Source organism: Prunus avium, chromosome 6 (genome assembly GCF_965620075.1).
Source record: "Prunus avium chromosome 6, drPruAviu1.hap1.1, whole genome shotgun sequence".
Classification (NCBI taxonomy): Eukaryota; Viridiplantae; Streptophyta; class Magnoliopsida; order Rosales; family Rosaceae; genus Prunus; species Prunus avium.
The window spans coordinates 6,602,438-6,624,954 of record NC_142289.1 but is presented as its reverse complement, the minus strand read 5'-3'; the positions used below and the strand labels follow the sequence as shown (position 1 = coordinate 6,624,954).

At 37.5% G+C, this 22,517-nt stretch overlaps 3 protein-coding genes and 1 long non-coding RNA gene across 6 annotated transcripts; all 4 read left to right on the top strand.

Annotated features, from left to right (window-relative positions):
- The first annotated feature begins 488 nt into the window (after nt 1-488).
- On the top strand, nt 489-3,218 carry LOC110766519 (L-type lectin-domain containing receptor kinase IV.1-like). Of its 3 annotated transcripts, none has more exons than XM_088255447.1 (2): nt 489-719; nt 1,099-3,218. In XM_088255447.1, exon 2 carries the CDS (start codon nt 1,284-1,286, stop codon nt 2,997-2,999), a length of 1,716 nt encoding a protein of 571 aa, XP_088111573.1. In that variant the 5' UTR covers nt 489-719; nt 1,099-1,283; the 3' UTR covers nt 3,000-3,218. The 3 variants fall into 3 exon arrangements, with proteins under 3 accessions (XP_088111573.1, XP_088111572.1, XP_088111571.1); XM_088255446.1 differs by having other exon boundaries at nt 1,094-3,218; XM_088255445.1 differs by having other exon boundaries at nt 489-3,217.
- A 10,558-nt stretch (nt 3,219-13,776) lies between these two features.
- Nucleotides 13,777-15,421, top strand: LOC148293555 (uncharacterized). The gene is made up of 3 exons (XR_015836592.1): nt 13,777-14,152; nt 14,257-14,335; nt 15,087-15,421. It is a non-coding gene; the product is annotated as an uncharacterized LOC148293555 (long non-coding RNA).
- A 758-nt stretch (nt 15,422-16,179) lies between these two features.
- On the top strand, nt 16,180-18,415 carry LOC110766537 (aldo-keto reductase family 4 member C10). The gene is made up of 7 exons (XM_088255033.1): nt 16,180-16,363; nt 16,461-16,511; nt 16,670-16,746; nt 16,842-16,929; nt 17,319-17,594; nt 17,695-17,943; nt 18,067-18,415. The coding sequence occupies exons 1-7, from the start codon at nt 16,244-16,246 to the stop codon at nt 18,151-18,153; spliced, it is 948 nt and encodes a 315-aa protein (XP_088111159.1). The 5' UTR covers nt 16,180-16,243; the 3' UTR covers nt 18,154-18,415.
- Nucleotides 18,416-18,781: 366 nt separating this feature from the next.
- On the top strand, nt 18,782-21,276 carry LOC110766476 (NADPH-dependent aldo-keto reductase, chloroplastic-like). Its single transcript, XM_088255034.1, has 7 exons — nt 18,782-19,201; nt 19,366-19,416; nt 19,559-19,635; nt 19,829-19,916; nt 20,181-20,456; nt 20,609-20,836; nt 20,969-21,276. Exons 1-7 carry the CDS (start codon nt 19,082-19,084, stop codon nt 21,053-21,055), a joined length of 927 nt encoding a protein of 308 aa, XP_088111160.1. The 5' UTR covers nt 18,782-19,081; the 3' UTR covers nt 21,056-21,276.
- Nucleotides 21,277-22,517: the final 1,241 nt, after the last annotated feature.

The window sequence follows — 22,517 nt, the reverse complement described above, 5'->3', positions numbered from 1 at the left end:
GGACAAGCTGATATCTTATCTCTTGTCTATTGGCTTGTGTAGGAAATGGGGTGAAGTAAGATAACACAAGAGGAGAAAACAAGTTGAATAATTGTAAGTGGAAGAAGCTGGTATTCCAAGTTGAGTTAGAGCTGAAGTTTTAGTTGTGTGTTCAGAAAAAACTAAGGGGAGAGCAAGAGAGTTCTCTAAGTGTATCAAGGTGTTGAGCAATGGTGTGAGAGAAACAGATTGTGAGGGTAGTGTTCTAAGGGGGTTTCCTTTGTAAACCAAAGTTGTAACCTATCTTCATTAGTGAAATTTCTCAAGGTGATCACCAAAGAGGATGTAGGCAATTTGCTGAACCTCTATAAACACTTGTGTCATTTGTGCTTGGTTAATTTCTGTGTGTGTGTGTAAGACTCATCCATCATTGAGTTCTTTGTCCAAAGTCCATCAACAACAAGATCTTAAAAGGGCAGTGAGTTAGTCATTAATTCTCAACAGTTTCTAGTCTAAGTCACATGTATCTCTTATTTGTATTGTTCAAAGATTCTTGTATATGTTTTTTTTTTTTGTTGGGTTACAAGGCAGGCCGAAGCCAGAAAAGGAAAAAAGCTAACAAGGCACAGCCTTACTTTGGGCTCTTCCTAGATCATCATCCAGCAACAAGCTCGAGAGGGAGACAGGAGCAAACTCGTAGTTATGAAGCCCCAAGGGTAACTCATACCCAAGTTAACAAGGTGATCAGCTGCTCTGCTTTGTTTTTGTGGGTATAGTCCATGACTTACAAAGTTACAAGTATAAATGTGTACCACTGGTATGCCAACATTGTACCATCAAGTTGATGAATTTTCAATCTGCATGGAAATTTCAAACTTGTTTGCTTATGTTTGGTAGATAATCATTAAAACAAATTTGAATTCTCAATTTTGCTATATGAAGAAATTCAGAGAAGGGAATTTTACATAGACAGACTTTTAGTTTAATAGACTTTTGGTAGAGAATTGAAATTAATAGCCATGTTTTTCAAGCTTGTTATAGTCATAATAGTAAGCCTAGCAGCAGCTGAAGATCTCAATTTCACCTACAATGGTTTCCTGTCTGCTAATCTTAGCCTAGATGGCGTAGCCCAAGTCACATCCAATGGCCTTCTGAAGCTTACAAATGACACTGGACTCGGCCATGCCTTCTACCCCAACCCAGTAACCTTCAAGAACTCATCCAATGCTACCGCTTTCTCCTTCTCGACCACTTTTGTGTTCGCTATCAGATCTGGATTAGGAACGAGTTTGGGTGGCTTTGGAATGGCCTTTGTCATTGCTCCGACAAGAGGGCTCCCCGGAGGTTTTAAAAACCAGTACCTGGGCGTTTTCAATGAAACCAACAACGGCACCAACAACCATATTTTTGCTGTAGAGCTTGACACCATACTGAACCCCGACCTTGGCGACATCAACAACAACCACGTTGGGATTGATATCAATGATGTGCGCTCAGTGAACTCAACTCCAGCGGGATATCATGCTCTAAACAATGGCGGTTTCCGAAACTTGACCCTCATCAGTGGTCAACCAATGAAGTTTTGGGTGGAATATGATGGTATCCAGAAGCAAATCAATGTCACTTTGGGTCCAATCAATGTTGATAAACCCCATATTCCACTCTTGTCTTTGAAGTATGACCTTTCCATGGTCCTTAACACGAACATGTATGTTGGCTTCTCCTCTACTGCTGACTCACTCGTCACATCTCATTATGTTCTAGGTTGGAGCTTTGAGATGAATGGCCAGGCTCCAGAACTTGTTCTCTCGCAACTTCCTAAGCTGCCCCGGATAGGACGTAAAAAAATATCTAATTTTTTGACCGTTGGTGTGCCTGTGATGTCTGTGAGTTTGGTTTTGCTAGTGGTTTCAGGTTTAATTTATTTCATAAGAAGGAAGAGGAAGTTTGCAGAATTACTTGAAGATTGGGAGCTTGAGTATGGGCTTCAAAGGTTTAAATACAAAGAGTTATATATTGCCACAAAAGGGTTCAAGGAGAAGGAGCTTTTGGGCGCTGGGGGTTTTGGTAAAGTCTATAGAGGCATATTACCCTCCTCAAAAATTGAGATTGCTGTGAAGAGAGTCTCACACGAATCGCGACAGGGGATGAAGGAATTTGTTGCAGAAATTGTGAGTATTGGCAGGCTTCGCCATCGAAATTTAGTCCCACTCTTGGGCTATTGCAGAAGAAAAGGGGAGCTGCTCTTGGTCTATGACTACATGCCTAATGGAAGCTTGGACAAGTACATCTATGACCGCCCTATGGTCACTCTCAATTGGAGCCAGAGGTTTAGAGTGATCAGAGGTGTGGCTTCAGGGTTGTTCTATCTTCATGAAGAATGGGAACAAGTTGTGATTCACAGAGATGTGAAGGCCAGCAATGTGTTACTCGACGGTGAATTGAATGCAAGACTAGGAGATTTTGGCCTTGCAAGATTATATGACCATGGAACAGACCCTCAAACTACTCATATAGTTGGAACACTTGGGTATCTAGCTCCAGAGCATATAAGATCAGGCCGGGCCACAACGAGCACCGATGTGTTTGCTTTCGGGGCGTTTTTGCTCGAAGTAGCTTGTGGAAGAAGGCCAACAGAGGCACAAGGTCCAGACCAGGATTTGATTTTGGTTGATTGGGTGTTTTCTTTTTGGAATAGAGGTGCCATTCTTGAGGCAAGAGATCAAAACTTGAGTTCTGAATATGTAGCCGAGGAGGTGGAGTTGGTGTTGAAGCTTGGGCTGTTGTGCTCTCATTCAGAGCCTACAGCCAGGCCAAGCATGCGCCAGGTTGTGCAGTATTTGGAAGGTGACATTGCTTTGCCAGAGCTCTCTCTTCTTGGGCTCTCTTCAAATGGCTTGACTTTTGCTCACCATGAAGGTTTTGATGATTTTGCAATGTCATATTCGTCTTCTCTGGGCAAGGGGTTTTCACATTCATCATATGCTGCAGAGTCCACACTCCTCTCGGGTGGTCGCTGATTCGAAGCAATTAAGATTGTCTAGCACACTAGAATGTTGACTCTACTTATTAGTTTTGTAACTTGTACAAAAATCAATACTGTAACAATCTGTATGTAAGTTGGGTGGGAATAAAATTCTGCAAAAAGTACTAATTCCATACACACAAACTCGTGCCAAGGAGTGAATATTGAAGTGCACAACAATATCATGAAAAAGAAAGGGAAAAACTTGCTTGTTTTAGAAATTTCATGAATTTAATATGCAATTTGCATAGAAATTTCAAACTTGTTGCGTAAGGTAGCAGGCACCGGACAGTCTGGATCGCTCTTCATTTTACACAAAGACAACATATTTAATTAGTGTGAGAATATATTGGGTTCATTTTTACACATGATTTATCATGTTATTCACCCAATATTTTGAGTTAGTTCTTGACTTTTTGTAGCTTTTTACTTTCTTTTTGTGTTTTCATAGATTTTAACTTGGTTAGAATGAAAATGAGCTAAAAGTGCATTATTGGTTATAAATTTTGTTTTTGTTCATTTTCGTAGGTCAAATTCTTGGCCTTAGATCAACATGCTCCGATGCTCGGATGAGGTGAAGATCTTCATGAAAATTGTTCCAATCGATGTTAACTACAACATATCCGAATTTGAGCTCCATTGAACAAGTATAGCCTATCCAACTGATCCAAAATGTCACCACAACTCTGGAAATCTGTTTTGGGCCAGTTTTACCTCCACTTGGTGTCATATTATTTCTACTTGTTACCATGCCATTTGGTAACAATAAATTACTTTAGTTAAGTGGAATTTTCTGAGACAAATAGCATCTATGTGAAGACAAAAACCCATCATGGCAAGGAGACAAGGAGGAGACAAATGCTAAAGGGGTTGGAAAGGAGGAGAGAGAGGGAAGAGGGATGAGGAATGATGAGAGGCATCTTGCATCAGCCTTTGAACGTGGGAATTCATTTTTGGGGCAGATTTTGAAGAGTAGAAGAAGAGAGCTAAAGGAAGAGAGCAGGTTTTTGGAGAGGAAGAGAGGGGAGAATGGCATAACAATTGGAGAGAACCTTGAGGAGCCTTGAGGCAAGGATCCAAGAGGGGTTGAAGATGCAATTCTCTTTCCCCTCTTTGTTCTTAGTTTCTTTCATTATTTGTTTCTTGTATTTTCTTAGTTTCAATGTAATTTCATATTTTTCTAGGGCTTTGGTTGAAGCCCTAAACATGATTACACTTTTGTTTTGATGCTTTGAGTTTGTGAATTTCTAGATATTGTTGATGAATTCCTATTCACTAAAATAATCTATCCTTGATGTATGTTTTTCTTTGATTGATCACATTTGAAAGCATGCTTCTTGAGGTTGTTGGGATTATGTGTATCTTCATGTTTTCCTAAGCAATAAATGGGTGAAGTAAGAATCATCCACGTGAATTGGTTCCTGAATACCTAATGTAAACATCATGTATTAGGGTTCTTGTGATGTTCATATTCTCTTTGAACTTAATGGGTTTTTCTTGTAATTGAATCGAAGTACTAAGCACACCTAGATTTGGTTATAGGGAAGGCACAAATATTGTAGCACTAGCCCTGCACTTTACGTATATTAGAGAGAATCAATGCGTCTTGAGCCACTAATCCCGATCTTGATTGCGAACATCTTCATCAACACATTTAGAGTTCATCACTTGAGTGTCCATGAACATGAGTAGAATTGTTTAGGGTGGATTCCGAAACCCTAGTGTTTGCTACTTTGTACTTTCATATTTTGATTTTCATTCCTTCTACTCTTGTTAAATTTAGAGTTCATTTACTTTCAAGCATTAGAAATATGTCACTCAAACCAACTCAAACCCCCCCCCCCCCCCCCCCAAATGTGTGTGTGTGTGTTTGAAACGTTGTGTGTCTTCTTTATTGAATTTTGTTTGTTTCTGTAATTGTTTTGGACTTTTGGTCCACACAAGTTCTTCTATTTTTTATGCAGAATCCAACCATATAAAGAACTTAAAATTTGGATAAACGGTTGGAAAGTTATAGGTCAAAAACTGGACAGAGGTCAAAACTGAAAACAGAGGAAATGAATATGCCTAAAAACGACCAGTCGCCACTGTTTGAGCGACTGGTCTCTCTGTATTTTTCACTGTTTTTGGAATTTGGTCCACTTGAGTTCCTTTTTCTTTTCTGTGCTGAATCCAATCGTATAAAGAACGTGAATTTTGGACAAACGGTTAGAAAGTTATAGGCCAAAAATGAGACAGAGGTCGAAACGTGAAGTTTGTGTTTATCTTTGGTTTCTTGTTTTGTTTCCTTTCTTTTACCGTTCTTTACTCGTGTTTTAGTTTCCTTTTTGCTTCTTGTGTTGTGTTAATTAAGTGGTCTCTACGTACTCAATTTAGAACTTGTAGGAAGCCGATAGTTCCTCGTGGGATCAACCCCATACTTACATAATCTATACCTCAATAGATTCGTGCACTTGCGGGTATTTTTAATTGGTTGTTTGCACATTAATTTGTGTCAGTTAACAAATACAATAGAATACAGGGTCAGCTCAGCTTCATTGAGTTGTGCTTTATTTTTTGTGGTTATACTCGATGATTTGATGCATAGGGTATTGGAAATGATGAAAGTCACAACTACAAGTGTTTGGATAGACAGAAAATGAGAGAATCAAAACAACTGAGAGAGAAAGTTCTAGAACCACTGATCTCAGATATTTCATTAATTAACAAAATGAATCCATTGGTCTTTGAATACATTACAACTATACCAACTTGACTCATATTCTAACTTTGTGATGATTGAATTACTATTCTATGGCTTGGTTCCGGAGAGTTGTACACTTTTACAAGAAAGACTTACCCCAATAAGTATGTGAAGATAAAGATCATAGATAAGTTGGCAGAGAATTAGAAATAATAGCCATGTTTTTCAAGCTTGTCACAGTAATGTTGCCCATCCTGCTCCTAGTAAGCCTAGCTATAACAGCACCTGAAGATGCTAGTTTCACCTACAATGGTTTCTTGTCTGCTAATCTTACTCTCCAAACACTGGCGGGTTCCGAAACTTGACCCTTGTCAGTGGTCAACCAATGCAAGTTTGGGCGGAGTATGATGGTATCCAGAAGCAAACCAATATCACTTTGGGTCCAATCAATGTTGATAAAGCCCATCTTCCACTCTTGTATGTTGGCTTCTCCTCTTTTGCTAGCTCACTCCACACACTCATTATGTTATAGGCTGGAGCTTTGAGATGAATGGCCAGGCAGGCTCAAGAACTTGATCTCTCAGAACTTCCCAAGCTGCCTTGGATAGGAGGTAAAAAAAGATTTAAACTTTTGACCATTGGTGTGCTTGTATGTCTTTGAGTCTGGTTTTGCTAGCAATTTCAAGTTCAATTTATTTCATAAGAAGGAAGAAGAAGTTTGCAGAGCTGCTTGAAGATTGGGAGCTTGAGTATGGGCCTCAAAGGTTTAAATACAAAGAGTTATATATGGCAACAAAAGAGTTTAGGGAGACGGAGCTTTTGGGACGTGAGGGATTTGGTAAGGTCTATATAGGCATATTACCTACTTCTAAAACTAACTAAGAGCATCTCCAGGAGAGTCTCCAAATTTTAGCCAAATTCTAGCTAAAATAGAGGACAATGGTCAGAACTTACACATGGCTCATGTTGAACACAAGTGTCCGACCAGCAAACAAGCCATTGGGTATTCGAAAGACCACGATCCAGCCTCTCCTCCATAGCCCAGTGCCTCTTCCACTCCTCAGATACCTAGTCCCACTCCTCATCTATGTTCGTCTCTTGACATGATGGCCATATTTCTGTTTTCCCTCAGAGACCACACCTCTTTATCATTGATTTATCTCTTTCTCTTGAAATCTCTCTCCACTTCTTTGTCTCCGTCGCACCGTCTCTCTTGCCGAGCCATCTCTCTTGCCTTTGCGAGCCTCGTCAATGCTCGTCGAGCCTTATCCTAGTTTATGATCATGGTTTCTCTTTCCCATGTTTTTCTAATGGTTTTTCTCTATCGTGGTTTCCATATTTTCCCTTTGTTTGTTGATGTTGCCGCTCGTCGTCGTTCACCTAGCCATCTCTCTTTCCTCCGTGAGCCTCGTCAACGCTCGCTGAGCCTTCTCTGCCGTGCTACATGTTGCTATTCCCTTGCAGAACCCCTGTTTCTTCCTCTGTGTTCCCGACTTGGTATCGGCCACTTAAGCCCTATCACTGTGTTGCCGACTTCGTATCTCTGTATTACCGCCTTTGTATCGGCCTCTCATGCTCTATCTCTGCTTAACCCGTGTTCTCCTCCCCTAAGCTCAATCTTTTTCTTTGATTTTACTGCTGGTCTCTATCTTCTTCAATGCTCTCTGCACACACACAAGGGGTTTTCAACCCCTGCCACTTTCATTCCTCTCTAACACCTTATCCACCATGCTACATACAACTTTGTGATTATATGCTACACTATGTGATATTTATAATGTTTCTACAAGCTATTTTTTAAATAAGTAGAATTTCACACGTCCTTTTTTTTCGTTCTTTTCCTTCTATCTTCTCTCCTCTCTTTCTTTTCTTTCTTTCTTTTTTCTAATTAAGTGAGTTGAGGTGGAAGCCAGAAAACATAGGTGTGTAGCTCGAGGTGGAAAGCCATAAAACATGGAAAGCGGAAAATACGAAGCGGAAATCATGGAGGTAGAAAGCCAGAAACTACGGGTGTGGAGCTCGAGGAATGCGGAAAAAATCAGAAACGGATGTCATAATGGACGTATATAAAAGGAAACAAGGGGGAGAAAAAAATCACCACTCAGAAAATAAAAAACCTAGCACCACCAATTTTCTTCCTTCCCATTTCTCTCGATCTAAACCTATCTTCTTAAACTCAGAAATAAAATGGCCTCTTCATTCCCATTTTCTCTCGATCTAAACCTAGCTCCGCCAACACAGACATGGGGGTGTTGTATTTATTAACTGAACACAAATTAATGTACAAACAACCAATTAAAAATACCCGCAAGTGCACGAATCTATTGGGGTATAGATTATGTAAGTACGGGGTTGATCCCACGGGGAACTATCGGCTTCCTATAAGTTCTAATTTGAGTACGTAAAGAACACTAATTTAACACACCACACATGCACAAATGCAAAATGGGAACTGAAAATGAGTAAAGAAATGTAAAAGGAATGAAACAAAACAAGAAATCAAAGAAAAACACAAACAAAAACATGTTTCGACCTCTATCCAGTGTTTGACCTATAACTTTCCAACCGTTTGTCCAAATTTCACGTTCTTTATACGGTTGGGTTCAGCACAGAAAAACAAAGAACTCACCGAGAACCAAATTCCAAAAACAGTAAAAAATACAAAGCGACCGGTCGTTTTTAGGCAGATTCGTTTCTCTGTTTTTCCAGTTTCGACCTTTGTCCAGTTTTTGACTTATAACTTTCCAACCGTTTGTCCAAATTTCAAGTTATTAATACGGTTAGATTCAGCACAGAAAAACAAAGAACACAGCGCGGACCAAAAGTCAAAAACAGTTACAGAAATAAACAGAATTCAATAAAGAAAATACACAATGTTTCAAACACACACACATAACACACTTTGGGGGGAGGGGGGGTTTGATTTGATTTGAGTGACCTAATTCTAATGCTTGAATGTAATTGAACTCTAAATTTAACAAGAATGACAAGAATGAAAATCAAAAAGTGAAAGTAAAATGTAACAAACACTAGGGTTTCGGAATCCACCCTAAACAATTCCACCCATATTCATGGACACTCAAGTAATAAACTCTAAACATATTGATGAAGATGTTCGCAATCAAGACCGGGTTTAGTGGCTCAAGATGCATGATTCTCTCTAAAATAAGTAGAGTGCATGGTTCGTGCTACAATACTCGTGCCCTCCCCATAACCGAACCTAGGTATGGTTCGTACTTCGATTCAATTACAAGGAAAACCCATTAAGTTCAAAGAGAATATGAACATCACAAGAATCCTAATAGCATGGTGTTTACATTAGGCATTCAAGAAACCAATTCACATGGATGGTTCTTACTTCATCCATTTGTTGCTTAGGAAAATATGAAGATAAACACAATCCCAACAATCTCAAGAAGCATGCTTTCAAAGATGATCAATCAAAGAAGAACATACATCAAGGATAGATTATTTTAGTGAATTGAAATTCATCAATTGTTGTCAAGAAACCAATTCACATGATGTTCACTTTTCCTACAAGTTCTATCATTTGTTGCTAATTAGAAATTATGTTCTTGGGTATCTTACACAACTTCTCAACTTTAGCTACATGCATACAACCTAAGGTGATCAATCAAAGGAAGCAACACATATCATATGATTCAATTAGTGAAAAGGATCCATCAACAACATCTAAAATTTCATAAACTCAAAGCATCAAAACAATGAAGTAATCATGTTTAGGGCTTCAACCAAAGCCCTATAAAAATAAGAAATTACATTGAAACTAAGAAAATACAAGAAACAAATAAAATGAAAGAAACTAAGAACAAAGAGGAGAAAGAGAATGCATCTTCAACCCCTTGGATCCTTGCCTCAAGGCTCCCCAAGGTTCTCTCTAATTGTTATGCCATTCTCCCCTCCCCTTGGTTGCTCCTTGCTCTCTAGCTCCCAAAATCTATGCAAAATTCAATAATAATCTGATTGCAATGGCTGATGCTCTTTGCACTCCTCTCTCCTTGCTTTCCAGCTCATACTTCAATATAAAACACATTCTTTTGCCAAAGCCTTAGCCTTTGTCCCCTTGCCATGATGGGTTGTTTTTGTTCTTGTCTTCACAAAGATGCTCATTGCTTCAGAAAATATCTCTTAACCAAAGTAATTTCTTGTTACCAAAAGGCATGGTAACAAGTAGAAATGAGGTAACACCAAGTGAAAGTAAAACTGGCCCAAAACAGATTTCCAGAGCCAGCATCAATTGTTAGATCAGTTGGATAGGCTACACTTGTCCAATGGAGCTCAAATTTGGATATGTTGTAGTTAACATCCATTGGAACAAGTTTCATGAAGATTTTCACCTCATCCGAGCACCAGAGCATGTTGATCCAAGGCCAAGAAGTTGACCTACGAAAATGAACAAAAATCAGAATTTATAACCAATAATGCACTTTTAGCTCATTTTCATTCTAACCAAGGTAAAACCTATGAAAACACAAAAAGGAAGTAAAAAGCTATAAAATTTCAAGAACTAACTCAAAATAATGGGCGAATAACATGATAAATCATGTGTAAAAATGAACCGAACAGGGGGCAAGGGGCTGCACTAGTGTGGATGCCCTATTTTGCTACCTCACGAGGACTAGTTATTGTGAACGACTCTTTACTCCTTGACAACGATGTTATTGTTGGAGTTGAGAGGAGTTTGGTGACTCGCAGGGATGCACGCGTGCTGGGAACGAGGGATGATAACCGGGTGGTGAGTGATGTCATGGCACTGAGTGTGCAAAGTGCGACAGCTGTCGCAAGTGTGGGGCATCGCCTCATTGTGAAATCCCATGAGGTGCAAGTGTTAAGAGCTCAGTTGGTTACAGAGAGGAATTTGGTTGAAGATTGTCAGCGTGTTATAAGGAGTTTGAAGAGGGAGATGTCAAAGACGGCGGAGGCAAATCGACATCAGCTTGAAATATTGTAGGAAGAGAATCAAAAGCTATCAAAGATGGTAGATTTTTACTCTTAAGACATACCTATATAAAAGGCCAACAAAATTAATTAGATATTATCTCAGTACTAGGTATTTAGACATACCCTTAATCATTTTTCATGGTAATTAGTGACAATGTCCGCTACGTACATCGACCTAGCCTTTTCTTTGGTGCCTATATATTGCACACTTGTTGAATTGATGCATATATATATATACAAAAACTTGCAATGAAGAATCAAGAATGCGCCAAGTTGAATAGGTGTTGAAGCTTGGGCTGTTGTGCTCTCATTCAGAGCCTTCAGCTAGGCCAAGCATGCATAAGCCAAGTTGTGCAGTATTTGGAAGGTGACATGGCTTTGCCAGAGCTCTCATAACCTTTGCCTAGACGGCATAGCAGGAGTCACACCCAATGGTATTTTGAGGCTTACAAACGACATTAAACAGAACTAGGGTCGTGCCTTCTATCCCCACTCTGTAACCTTCAAGAACTCATCTAATGGCACATTTTTCTCCTTCTCTACCACTTTTGTCTGAGCTATTAGATCAGAATATATAGACCTGGGTGGCCACGACGTGGCTTTCGTTGTTGCTCCAACAAGAGGCCTTCCCGGAGCTCTTCCAAGCCAGTACCTTGGCCTTTTCAGTGAGACCAACAACGGCAATGCCAACAATCATGTTTTTGCTGTAAAGCTCGACACCATCCAGAGCAAAGAGTTTAATGACATCAATGATGACCATGTTGGGATCGATATTAATGGTTTGATCTCGGAGAAATCTTCTCCAGCAAGATATTTTGCTTCAAATAAAAGTCTGCCTCTCAGCGGTTAGGCAATACTATTTTTTTTAATAATAAAGACCGTGGTATAGCTGCGTGGCTATACAATTTTTATTATAAATAAAAAAGGAGGACCCGCTTGGGGCCGGCGGCCGCCTGGCTATACTGTTAAAATATTCTATACTCGTTCTATATTTTTAACATATGAAAACAAGCAAGAAATCCTCTCTCGATGAAATTTCGTAGGAAAAAGTCTATGCCGGCAAATATTTGCCGAGTTAGAGTTGTCTTGATGAAATGGACTTGTGTTGACGTAATGTTGTCGGAAGAGATCTAATCTGGCAAATTTTTCCGGGATAGAGCTGTGCCGACGAAATTTCGTCGGAAGAGGTTTAAAAAAAATAAATAAATATAAAGTAACTTTGTATAAAATTACTCAAACTAATTTTGTATTGCTAGTGTTTTTGTTTCGAGACTTGAATTTGCTCAAACTAATTTTGTATAAAATAATGAATTATTATTTGTATTATTAAAAAAATCCGATTATAGCCAAATGGCTATGCTATTTTTTTTTCTTCATAAGGAACAGTCTGGTGCTAAGTGCCCATTTTGCCACGTGTCAAAATTAATATAGCCACGTGGCAATACTATATTTTTGTAATGGGAAATTTGCATAAATGCCACCTAAACTTTTAGGTTTGTGCGCTAAGACCACCTAAACTTTTAATTTTCATTTTTAACTATATGAATTTTGTAGAGTGTTGTAATCCACCACTTATGTCTAACTCTGTTAAAGCTTCCATTAAATTTAAAGGCAATTTTGTCAATTCACTGTAACTAAAAATAATTAAAAATAAAAATGAATTTAAAAAATAAAAAAGTTAACCTAATTACACAGCAGCTTCCAAAAAAAAAAAAAGTTAACCTAATTACACTCATCGACCCAGACATGAATGAGCATTCTATGGCTATGCCTGTGCACCTAAATTAAAATTAAATATAATATAAATGGTATATATCACAGGTGGTCCAAATGACGGATGAGTTTCTGAATTTTTTTTTTTCCCTAAAGTTTTGTATGAAAAGATAAAAATGAGTTTTGAATCTTTAATTTCCCATGAGGGTGAGGGGGAGAATTGGCTTTGGAAAAGGGTAGGGCTAGGGAAGGTGTGGTGCAATTAGGTTAATTTTTTTAATTTTCAAATTCTGTTTTTTATAATTATTTTTAGTCATAGTAAGTTGATGGAAATGCCATTAAACTTAACGGAAATTTTAACAGAGTTATATATAGGTGGTGGATTGCAACACTTTACAAAGTTCAGGTGGTTAAAAATAAAAATTCAAAGTTTAGGTGGTATTAGCGCACATGCCCAAAAGTTTAGGTGGTATTTATGCAAATTTTCCTTTTATAATAAAAGCCGTATTATAGCCGTGTGGTCATACTTGTGTTTTTTTTTTAAACCCCGAGTATAGCCGCTTGGCTATACTATTTATTTATATAAAAAAAAGGACCCACCTGGCTCCAAGCACCCGCTTCTCCACATGTCAAAAATCGTATAGCTGTGTGACTATACTACATTTTTGTATTATTAAAAAAATAGTATAGCAACCTGTGTGGAAATATTTATTGGAAAAAATATCCCTTCTAGTTGCATTAGTTAATACTTTATAGATATTAATTTGCTCATTTCGACATCTCCAGAGCAGATATTGAAGAGAGAGAAATTTCATCGTAAATCAATTTGAGAGTTCAATTTTGTCTTCTTCTTTTTGTGTGGAAATATTTTCCTTTGGTCTACCTTGTTCTCTCGAGTGCTACTAAATTTTGTTACTGCACACATTATTTATTGTAGAGAATTGCATGCTGAGTTAGAGTGTTCTTGGTAATTGCTTCACATTTCAAACAATACGTTTTAATGCGTTACCATCATGTTTTTCTTTGTATTTTGTAATGATATCCGTGAGTTCACGTTTTTTTTTTGGGTTGTTTCATTTGCATTTAATGGACTATTTCAATTCTCATACACTTTCAAACATATTAATATATATTCCATTTTCAGAAATTTCATCAAGTCATTCTCATACAAACCACATGCTCCAAAATACAAAAGAATTCATCACAGGTAGCCTTTGAAGCATATGCAGGCCCGGCCCTGGCCAGGGGCAAACAGTGCGATCGCCCTGGGCCCAATATTCAGAGGGGCCAAAAAATTTTTTTTTTAGTAAGTATTATATTAGATTATTATAACTATTAACTAATTTAATATTTTGAAAAGAAAAAAAAAGACCAACGATGGTCTGTTTCACTCTTCAAGAAGAAGAATATTTGGATCTATTCCATTCCATTGCTCAAGAAAAAGAACATTTGCATCTGTTCCATTCCACTGCTCAAGAAGAACATCTGTTCCACTCCTCAAGAAGAAGAACGTTGCATCTGTTCTACTCCTCCAGTTCGTCGCTTTTGCTGGTGCTTCTTATTCTTCTTCTTATTCTTCCTCTTCCTCTACAGAATTTTGAATCCCCTTCATTTCATCTCATCTAAGCCTCTCTCTCTCCTACAAGTTACAAAGTTGTGAATCCCCTTCATCTCATCTCATCTAAGCCTCTCTCCTACAAGTTACAAAGTTGTGAATCCCTAAATTAATTTTTCTGTTGGTAGATTGGGGAGATTCCAAAATCCAAAGTGTGGGCTTTTATCAATTGAAGGTAATTTTTTTATGATTTGATATATCAAATGAAAAGGGAAATATGATTTTTTTTTGTTTGTTTGTAGATTTGTGAACTCATGAAATTACATATTCTCTTTGCAGGGATTCTTTTAAGCTCTAATTGATTGCAAATTTGTTTATGTGGAGAGCGATTTCTCAAAGGGGGTTTCTCAAATTCCAGGTTATGTTGTTTTTTATTTATTCTTTGAAGTATTAAAATTGCATTGGCTTTCCTTGTATTGTTTCTGTTTTCGGTGTAACAATGTTCCCTAAGAAACACCCATCTGGAAGTCAGAAAAGAAAAAAAAAAAGACAGAGAGAAGAATTAACTCAATCTCAAAAGGGTGCTCTGGATAAATTTTTTCAAAACAAAACAAATAGTTCACTTGATAACTCAACTGAAGATTTAGTCAATGAATCTGAGCAGCAAAATCATGTTGAAGAAATTGTAGGAGTTAACTTCATTGGGTGATGAGGAATTGAAAAATTGTTGTCTGAAGCTTGAAACTACTTTAAGAAATGGTGAGTCTTCTGATGTTGATGCAAGTGATTTGTTTTCAGAGTTACAGGTGCTGCAATATCTTTTACCATCAGCAGTAAACACAACACTTGAAATTGTAGAGTTTGTAAAAGATATGGATTGTTTTCCAAATGTTTTGATTGCCTATAGAATACTATTGACTGTACCTGTGACTGTAGCATCTGCAGAAAGAAGCTTTTCTAAATTAAAATTATTGAAATCTTACTTGAGGTCTACCATGTCACAAGAAAGGCTAAATGGGCTAGCAATCTTATCCATTGAAAAGGAGATGTTAGAAAAGCTTGAATTTGAAAGCATCATTGAGGATTTTGCTTCTCAAAATGCAAGAAGAAAATCATTTACATAATACCTTTTCAGTTGTGATTTTGTTGTTTTTCACCTTATCTTGCAGGTGGTGATGTTGATATTTTGCTGGTTGCTGAGGATGCAAAGAGATTCAAGTAGGCTGCTGCACTTTGCTTTGGCTATTGAGAATGTAAAGACATTTTTGTTTTGCTGGTTGCTAAGGATGCAAAAGGGTTTCATATAGATTGATGTTATTTTGCTTAGGCTATTCAGCATGTAGAGAATTTTTTTCTTTTGGTTGGTTGCTTGTTGGTGGATGAAAAAGAACTTATTTTGCTGGATGAAAAAGAACTTATTGAATTGTTATAAGTATTTATCTTGTTTATACATTGTAGCCTTTTATTCTAAATTTTAATATATTGAAGTTTGAATCGATGGACAGATTAGATCTTGGTTGAAAAATAAGAGAGTTATCACTAAGTTTAAATATATATAGGGCCTAATTTTTACTTTTGCCCTGGGCCCTGAAAAATTCAGGACCGGCACTGAGCATATGTACAAACTATTTCTTCCAGAGTTTACAAACTTTAGCTATCAATGATTGGCATAAAGTTAGCCAAAAACAAAAGTTCTATGCAGTTTAAATTACCCACAAAAAAATTTCGAGGTCTATGCCGGTGACCCTAATCATATATAATACCATAGAAATTCTGCTCACTCACCACGCACTTCATCAAAGGATTAGTACCTAATAAAAAATACAATTCAAAGGGAAGACTTAGACAGTGACGTTTGATCTAAAACAAAGAGAGAAACAAAATTAGCAACGAATTTTGATCAAAATAATCGCAGACACACGACAATGACAACGAAACTGAGAACACAGAGAATCGGGGTTTCCATTGGATCTTTCTTCTTGGTCGCGCTCACTTGGAGTAGAACCTATAATTCGGAGCACTACGATCCAACAGTTCACACCAACTACAAACACAATACAGCCCAATTGCATACTCCATGACATCCTCGTTCATGGCCGGCCCCATTTCAAAAATTCTCTTCCACTTTTGCCCTTTTTAGCAACTCCAAAATCAATCTTTTAATGGGCTTTCTTTTTATTCTTATGCAACGTGTAATGACGTGATCCTTTGGCTTTCCATTTCCCAATACGTTTTGGTCCCGCTTTATAATAACTGACCCAATTAACTTGCTCGACAGTTTACACACGCAAGTCGCAGCAAAGTGTGAATTTTTCAAAAAACAAAAATGGCGAAAGCGATTCGGTGCTTTGAGTTGAACACTGGGGCCAAGATCCCGTCCCTCGGTTTGGGCACGTGGCAGGCTGAGCCCGGCGTCGTTGCCGCCGCCGTCATCACCGCCATTAAGGTCTCTCTTGTTTCTTGTTTTAATTGGAAATGCAATTACAAAAATGTCAAGTTTGATTTTGATAAGTCGTTCAACTGTTCATCTGTGCGAAATGCAGGTCGGGTACCGGCATATTGATTGTGCTCAAGCTTATGGCAACGAAAAGGAGGTATTTAATTTCAAATTCAACTCTTATTCATTGATTTTTTTGCCATTTCTCTGCTTAATTTATTTGTTTTAGATATATTTTTTTAATTTGTAAATTATATCAAATTTTATGATTTATGTGTTACAATGTAACAGTGACCGATTTGCTGGATTTTATAGATTGGGTTTGCTTTGAAGAAGCTTTATGATGATGGTGTGGTGAAGCGTGAGGACCTATGGATCACTTCAAAACTCTGGTTTGTTTTCAGTATAACTCTCTTGATTCTTTTCTATATCTAATTGAAAATTTGAAAAGGTTGAATTTGAAATTACCCTTATGTGCACTGTGCAGGTGTAATAATCATGAACCAGAAGATGTGCCAAAAGCACTAGATAGTACCCTGCAAGACTTACAACTCGACTATCTCGATCTCTATCTAGTACGTAAACCAAACCACACTCAATTACTGTTTGTTTATTAATATCTAGAGACACATAAAAAGGGTAATCTGTTGTTGCTACGAATTTAGACCACGCATTCAAATAAGAATTCAACCGATTAATTGTTTATTTTGACAACTTAACATGTCAAACTTGATGAGAAAATAACATATTCTTAAGCAAAACTGTAATGATATGTCCAAAAAGAAAAATAATGAAGTCACTTTTTCAGATTTATGCTTTAGTTTTCATAATGTGTCTTTGTACTTTGGACTTTGTTTATATCTGGAAATATGAAACGGCAACCTTGCAAGCAAGTTTCACTAGCTTTATGAAGTTATACAAATCATTGTTTATTTGCCGCTGAATGTTTGTAAATTTTGTGAAGATCCATTGGCCTGTCAAGATGAAGAAGGGTTCAACTGGCTTTAAGCCTGAAAACCTTGCCCAACCTGACATAGCCAGTACTTGGAAAGCAATGGAGGCACTTTATGATTCTCGCAAGGCCAGGGCCATAGGGGTTAGCAATTTTTCTACAAAGAAGCTTGGAGACCTATTAACAGTGGCACGAGTACCTCCGGCTGTTAATCAAGTGGAATTGCACCCTCAATGGCAGCAGCCAAAGCTAAAAGAATTCTGCAAATCCAAGGGAGTTCACTTAACTGTGAGTATGCTTATATGAAGTAAAATATTCTTCTTCTGATTTACCAAAAGCACCAACTGCAGATTACTGGTATAATATTGGAATGTGTTTCTTGTTTCAGGGGTATTCACCATTGGGATCCCCAGGCACAAGCAGCATTAAGGGTGATGTGCTTAAGAATCCAATTCTTACATCGGTGGCAGAGAAGCTGGGCAAGACTCCTGCACAAGTGGCTATCCGGTGGGGGCTCCAGTCGGGTCACAGTGTACTGCCTAAGAGCACAAAGGAGGCAAGAATCAAGGAGAACTTTGATGTTTTTGATTGGTCTATACCTGAAGATTTGCTTGCAAAGTTTGCTGAAGCAAAGCAGGCAAGTAACTCTTTTTTCTTCTTATTTCTTCTTTGTTATAAATGTTTTTCTGTTCCTGAATTCCATTCATCTGTTGTCTGGTGGTGATTTGACTTTGCTAAAGAATTCTGTTTTTGTTTGCAGGAGAGGCTGCTTAAAGGTACTGGATTCGTCCACGAGACTTCCAAAGGTTACAAGACCATCGAGGAACTTTGGGACGGCGAATTGTGAGCATAACCTGGATGAGCTGATGTTAGAAACATTTGGCTTTTCTATATGCCTTTCTTTAGCTTGTATGTTTGGTTGTAGCTTGATTTTCATTAGCTTCATGAAGAATGGTGGATTCAGAAGTTGTGGCACTTCTGTTGACCTTTGTTTTTTTTGTTTAACTTTTAAAGATACATTCAGCTGTAATGACATACAAAATCCTGTGCTGCTTCAGCGTATTGGACTCTCTGTCATGAAATTATGAATCTTGATGGAGATTTTTCTTTGTCCGTCCGCTTAATCTGCCTTTTGCTTTGATGCACTTACTAGACCAGAGTTAAGTGCAGTACATCTATTCAAATAGCAAATTTCATTTGATAAATTTCAAAAATACATTCAATACGTCTCTACATGTTGTAACAAACCCAAACTCAAATACGCAACAAAACTAACAAGTCAAAAACGCAACATTTAAACACATCCGCACGTAATAGTGAACAAATGTCCCAAACTAACAAAGATGACCAAAATCTACTTGACATCCTTTAAACGCAAAATGAAACAAACTTATAAATTTCGAAAGGAGAATTTTTGGAGCATCATTGAAAAAATAAAGTACTTATTATTCACTAACCCAAAATAATAATACAAAAAGCAAGTGGGAAAGCACGTGTGCTTCTTCGTCCTCCTCTATATGAAGTTATATTTTCTTTCTTTCATTATAAAAATAATTTGCTGAGGAAAGAAAAGAAAAAGTGTGTCTGCGTTTGAGAAAAGCAGCTGAATTGCTATCTTAAGAAAGAAAACCCGGATTGGAAACTATCTCCACCCGCGATTAATTTAAGCCAAACGATCCCCACTTTCGCCTTTCGTGCTCAACTGAAAAGCAGCTCAGGTCAGCTTGCACAAGTAGCAATTCCAAAATCGCAGCAAGCAGAGCCAGAGTGAGAAAATGGCGAACGCAATTCGGTTTTTTGAGCTGAACACCGGCGCCAAGATGCCTTCCGTTGGGTTAGGCACATATCGCGCCGATACTCATCTCATCGGAGACGTCCTCTCCGCTGCCATTAAGGTTACTGTTTTCTCCGTTTTGATCCATCAATTTTAATTATTAATCAGGATTATATGTATAATTATGTGTATTTAATAGTTTTTTTGTAGGTAGTTTAAGCCTGGTTCATGAAATGCTGAGCTTAATTTGAGTCGTTCCCGTTGTGTCTGTGTTTTTGTGTGCAGGTTGGATATCGCCAAATCGATTGTGCTCAAATGTATGGCAATGAGAAGGAGGTAAGATAAGAATTCAAGAATTCATATATGTAATTTTTTTTTGGGGTTTCCGATTAAAATTACTTCTTGACATTTATGCGCTAATTTATGCTGGAAACTGTTGGTTTGAGACGTGAGAGCAGTTTCTGGTTTATGTATGTAGATTGGTTTTGCTATGAAGAAGCTGTTTAGCGATGGGGCTGTGAAGCGTGAGGACTTATGGATCACCTCCAAACTCTGGTTTGTTTGAAACTCTGCTTAAGTTTTGTAGTCTTCAATTTATCATCTCAAAATTCCAACTTTACCATCAAATGCTAAGTTGAAATCAGAATTATTGTTTGGAACTCTGCTTAAGTTTTGTAGTCTTCAATTTATCATCTCAAAATTCCAACTTTACCATCAAATGCTAAGTTGAAATCAAAATTATCTGCAGGTGTACTGATCATGAACCAGATGATGTGCCAAAGGCATTTGATAAAACTTTGGAAGACTTGCAGCTCGACTATCTGGATCTCTATCTTGTAAGTTCACAAGTTTAAGATTTACCCTTTAGTAAATGTACCTTGAAGATTTCACCTAGAAATGTATGTTTGAGTGCGCTTAATCTTTATTGGAGGTAAAATGAAATTAATTAATCACATGCCTTGGACTGACTAATCAAAACAAATTTTTGAAGAGACATCAACTTTTGGAGTCTCACTAGCACATTTATTTTGTTCTGATGTATGCATAAAGTAATATTGCAATTGCTTATTTGTTATTGAATGTCATAAAAATCTTGGTAGATCCACTGGCCAGTGAGCATGAAAAAGGGGTCAGTTGGCTCTGATCCTCAAAACCTTACCGAACCTAATATACCCAGTACATGGAAAGCAATGGAGGCACTCTTTGACTCTGGCAAGGCCAGGGCTATTGGAGTCAGCAACTTCTCTTCAAAGAAGCTTGGAGATCTGTTAGAGGTGGCACGAATACCTCCAGCTGTTAATCAAGTGGAATTGCACCCTCACTGGCAGCAACCGAAGCTGCACGCTTTCTGTAAATCTAAGGGAGTTCAGTTATCTGTGAGTATGCGGAGACAAAGTCGTTTATTGTTACACATGACTTCTGTGAATAATTTGGGAACTGAATAGGCTAGATTTTCATTTTTGTGGTTCCCGAACCTCAGCCTTGGCTAATTAGTGATGTATTTTTGTGATGAATAATCTTATTCCAGGGCTATTGTCCATTGGCAAGGAATAAGGTCCTTAAGAATTCTATTGTGAACTTGGTGGCAAAAAAACTGGGCAAGACTCCTGCCCAAGTGACTCTTCGATGGGGGTTACAAATGGGTCACAGTGTAGTGCCTAAAAGCACGAATCAGGCAAGGATACAGGAAAACTTTAATCTTTTTGATTGGTCTATACCCAACGACTTGTTTGCCAAACTCTCTGAAATTAAGCAGGCAAGTGCCTTTTCCTTTTCTCCCCCCTTCTTTTCATTCTTTCTTTGTTCTAGTTTCGGTGCGTGCTTGTCAAGAGGGCTTTAGTTTCTTTTGGACGGTTGAATTTAACCTTCTTTGTAATTGATGATGCAGGAGAAGCTTGTTCCAGGAACTGGTTTTGTACATGAGACTTTGGGTGCGTACAGGACCCTTGAAGAACTGTGGGATGGCGAGTTGTGAGAAGAACCTAGGTCCTGTTTCAATGGTTTATAACTTTATACCTAACGTGTAAGTGCAACCGCACCAAAACTAGAATTGTATGAAAGATTGATTCTGCCATTAAAATATAAGTGATGAGTATATAGTGATGTGAGAGGTGGAATTGTTGCATGTTCAATCTCCTTCACCTGCTTGTATTCATTCTTGGTTTTAGATCAAGATAGAAGACAATCATTTTCTGATGCTTTCCTCCTTATTTCAAAATTACTAGTGCTTTATGTAGAAGTACAAAGGCCTGATCATAAAATTGGTGTCCTATCATCAAATTATAGAATGCAAAAGAGGGGTGGTGTGCAATTTGTCAACAATTTACACCAAGAACGTTCATTCTATTCTTATACTCATTGATGTAATTTTTTCAATGAAGAATTTAGGTTTTTTTAAATTTAAATTTTTTTTTTTTTTTTTTTTTTGTAATTTATTATTTGCACTTCAAAATATTCTTTATGCACTCTCACTAATAAAATATTTACTTGAAATTAAAAAAAAATTGCTGTGTATTGTTTTTCTATTGCAAAAAGGTAGACTTTTAGACTTTTTAAATAAATAAAAAAATGCAAGTGATAGCCTAAATTACAATAGAGAGCAAAATTTCTCACTCACATGTGTTATGGATATGGAAGTTAAAAGGTAGACTATTTTTTTTTTTTAGGACCTTTCTTATTAAGAGGGGCGATAACATACTAAACTCACACATATTACATGAATACTAGGACTCGAACTCAGGACATTTCCTATTAAAAGGTAGATATTTTTTAACTCCCATAAAAAGCAAGAAATAACTGGTTCATAACTCCACCAACCAAGTGTCATACTGTTGGCCACTCTAAGACTTGGTAAAGATCAACGGCAAAAAGAGTTGGCAAATACCATATCAACAGCTCAGATCTCCCCCTGCCATCTGATGCGAGACATTACGTTTTAATTATTATTTCTTTAGTGAATATTTAAATATTTTACTGATTTCGTAAATTACTTGGTAAATAGTAAATAATAGTTTTAAATTATTTTGTGGACTTTGTTTTTTGTTTGTTGATATTAAATAATCATTAAAATATACATAAGCATGTATTTTAAGACGTATATGGAAAATAGATGTATTATTGAAAAATACGTACGTACGTATATAATACAAGTATTACATGTAACAACATTACTGCGGGTGGACAAAATTGTAACAACACCTTTCACATACCCTCCCTCGCTGGACAAAATTGTATCTCGTGCAGACATTACTGCGGGTGGAGCAACATAAGTCATCTGCTTGGACATTGTTCTTCCGCACTTTGGACAAAGGGCTCTAGCGTCGTCTGACACATACCGTGTGTCGTAGTCGTTTGTCTCATTGAATACCCGACAGTTTGAATTAAGCCTTTCATTGCAACCACAGTATTAAAAGTTCTTAGCTCCCGATTTATTGCTG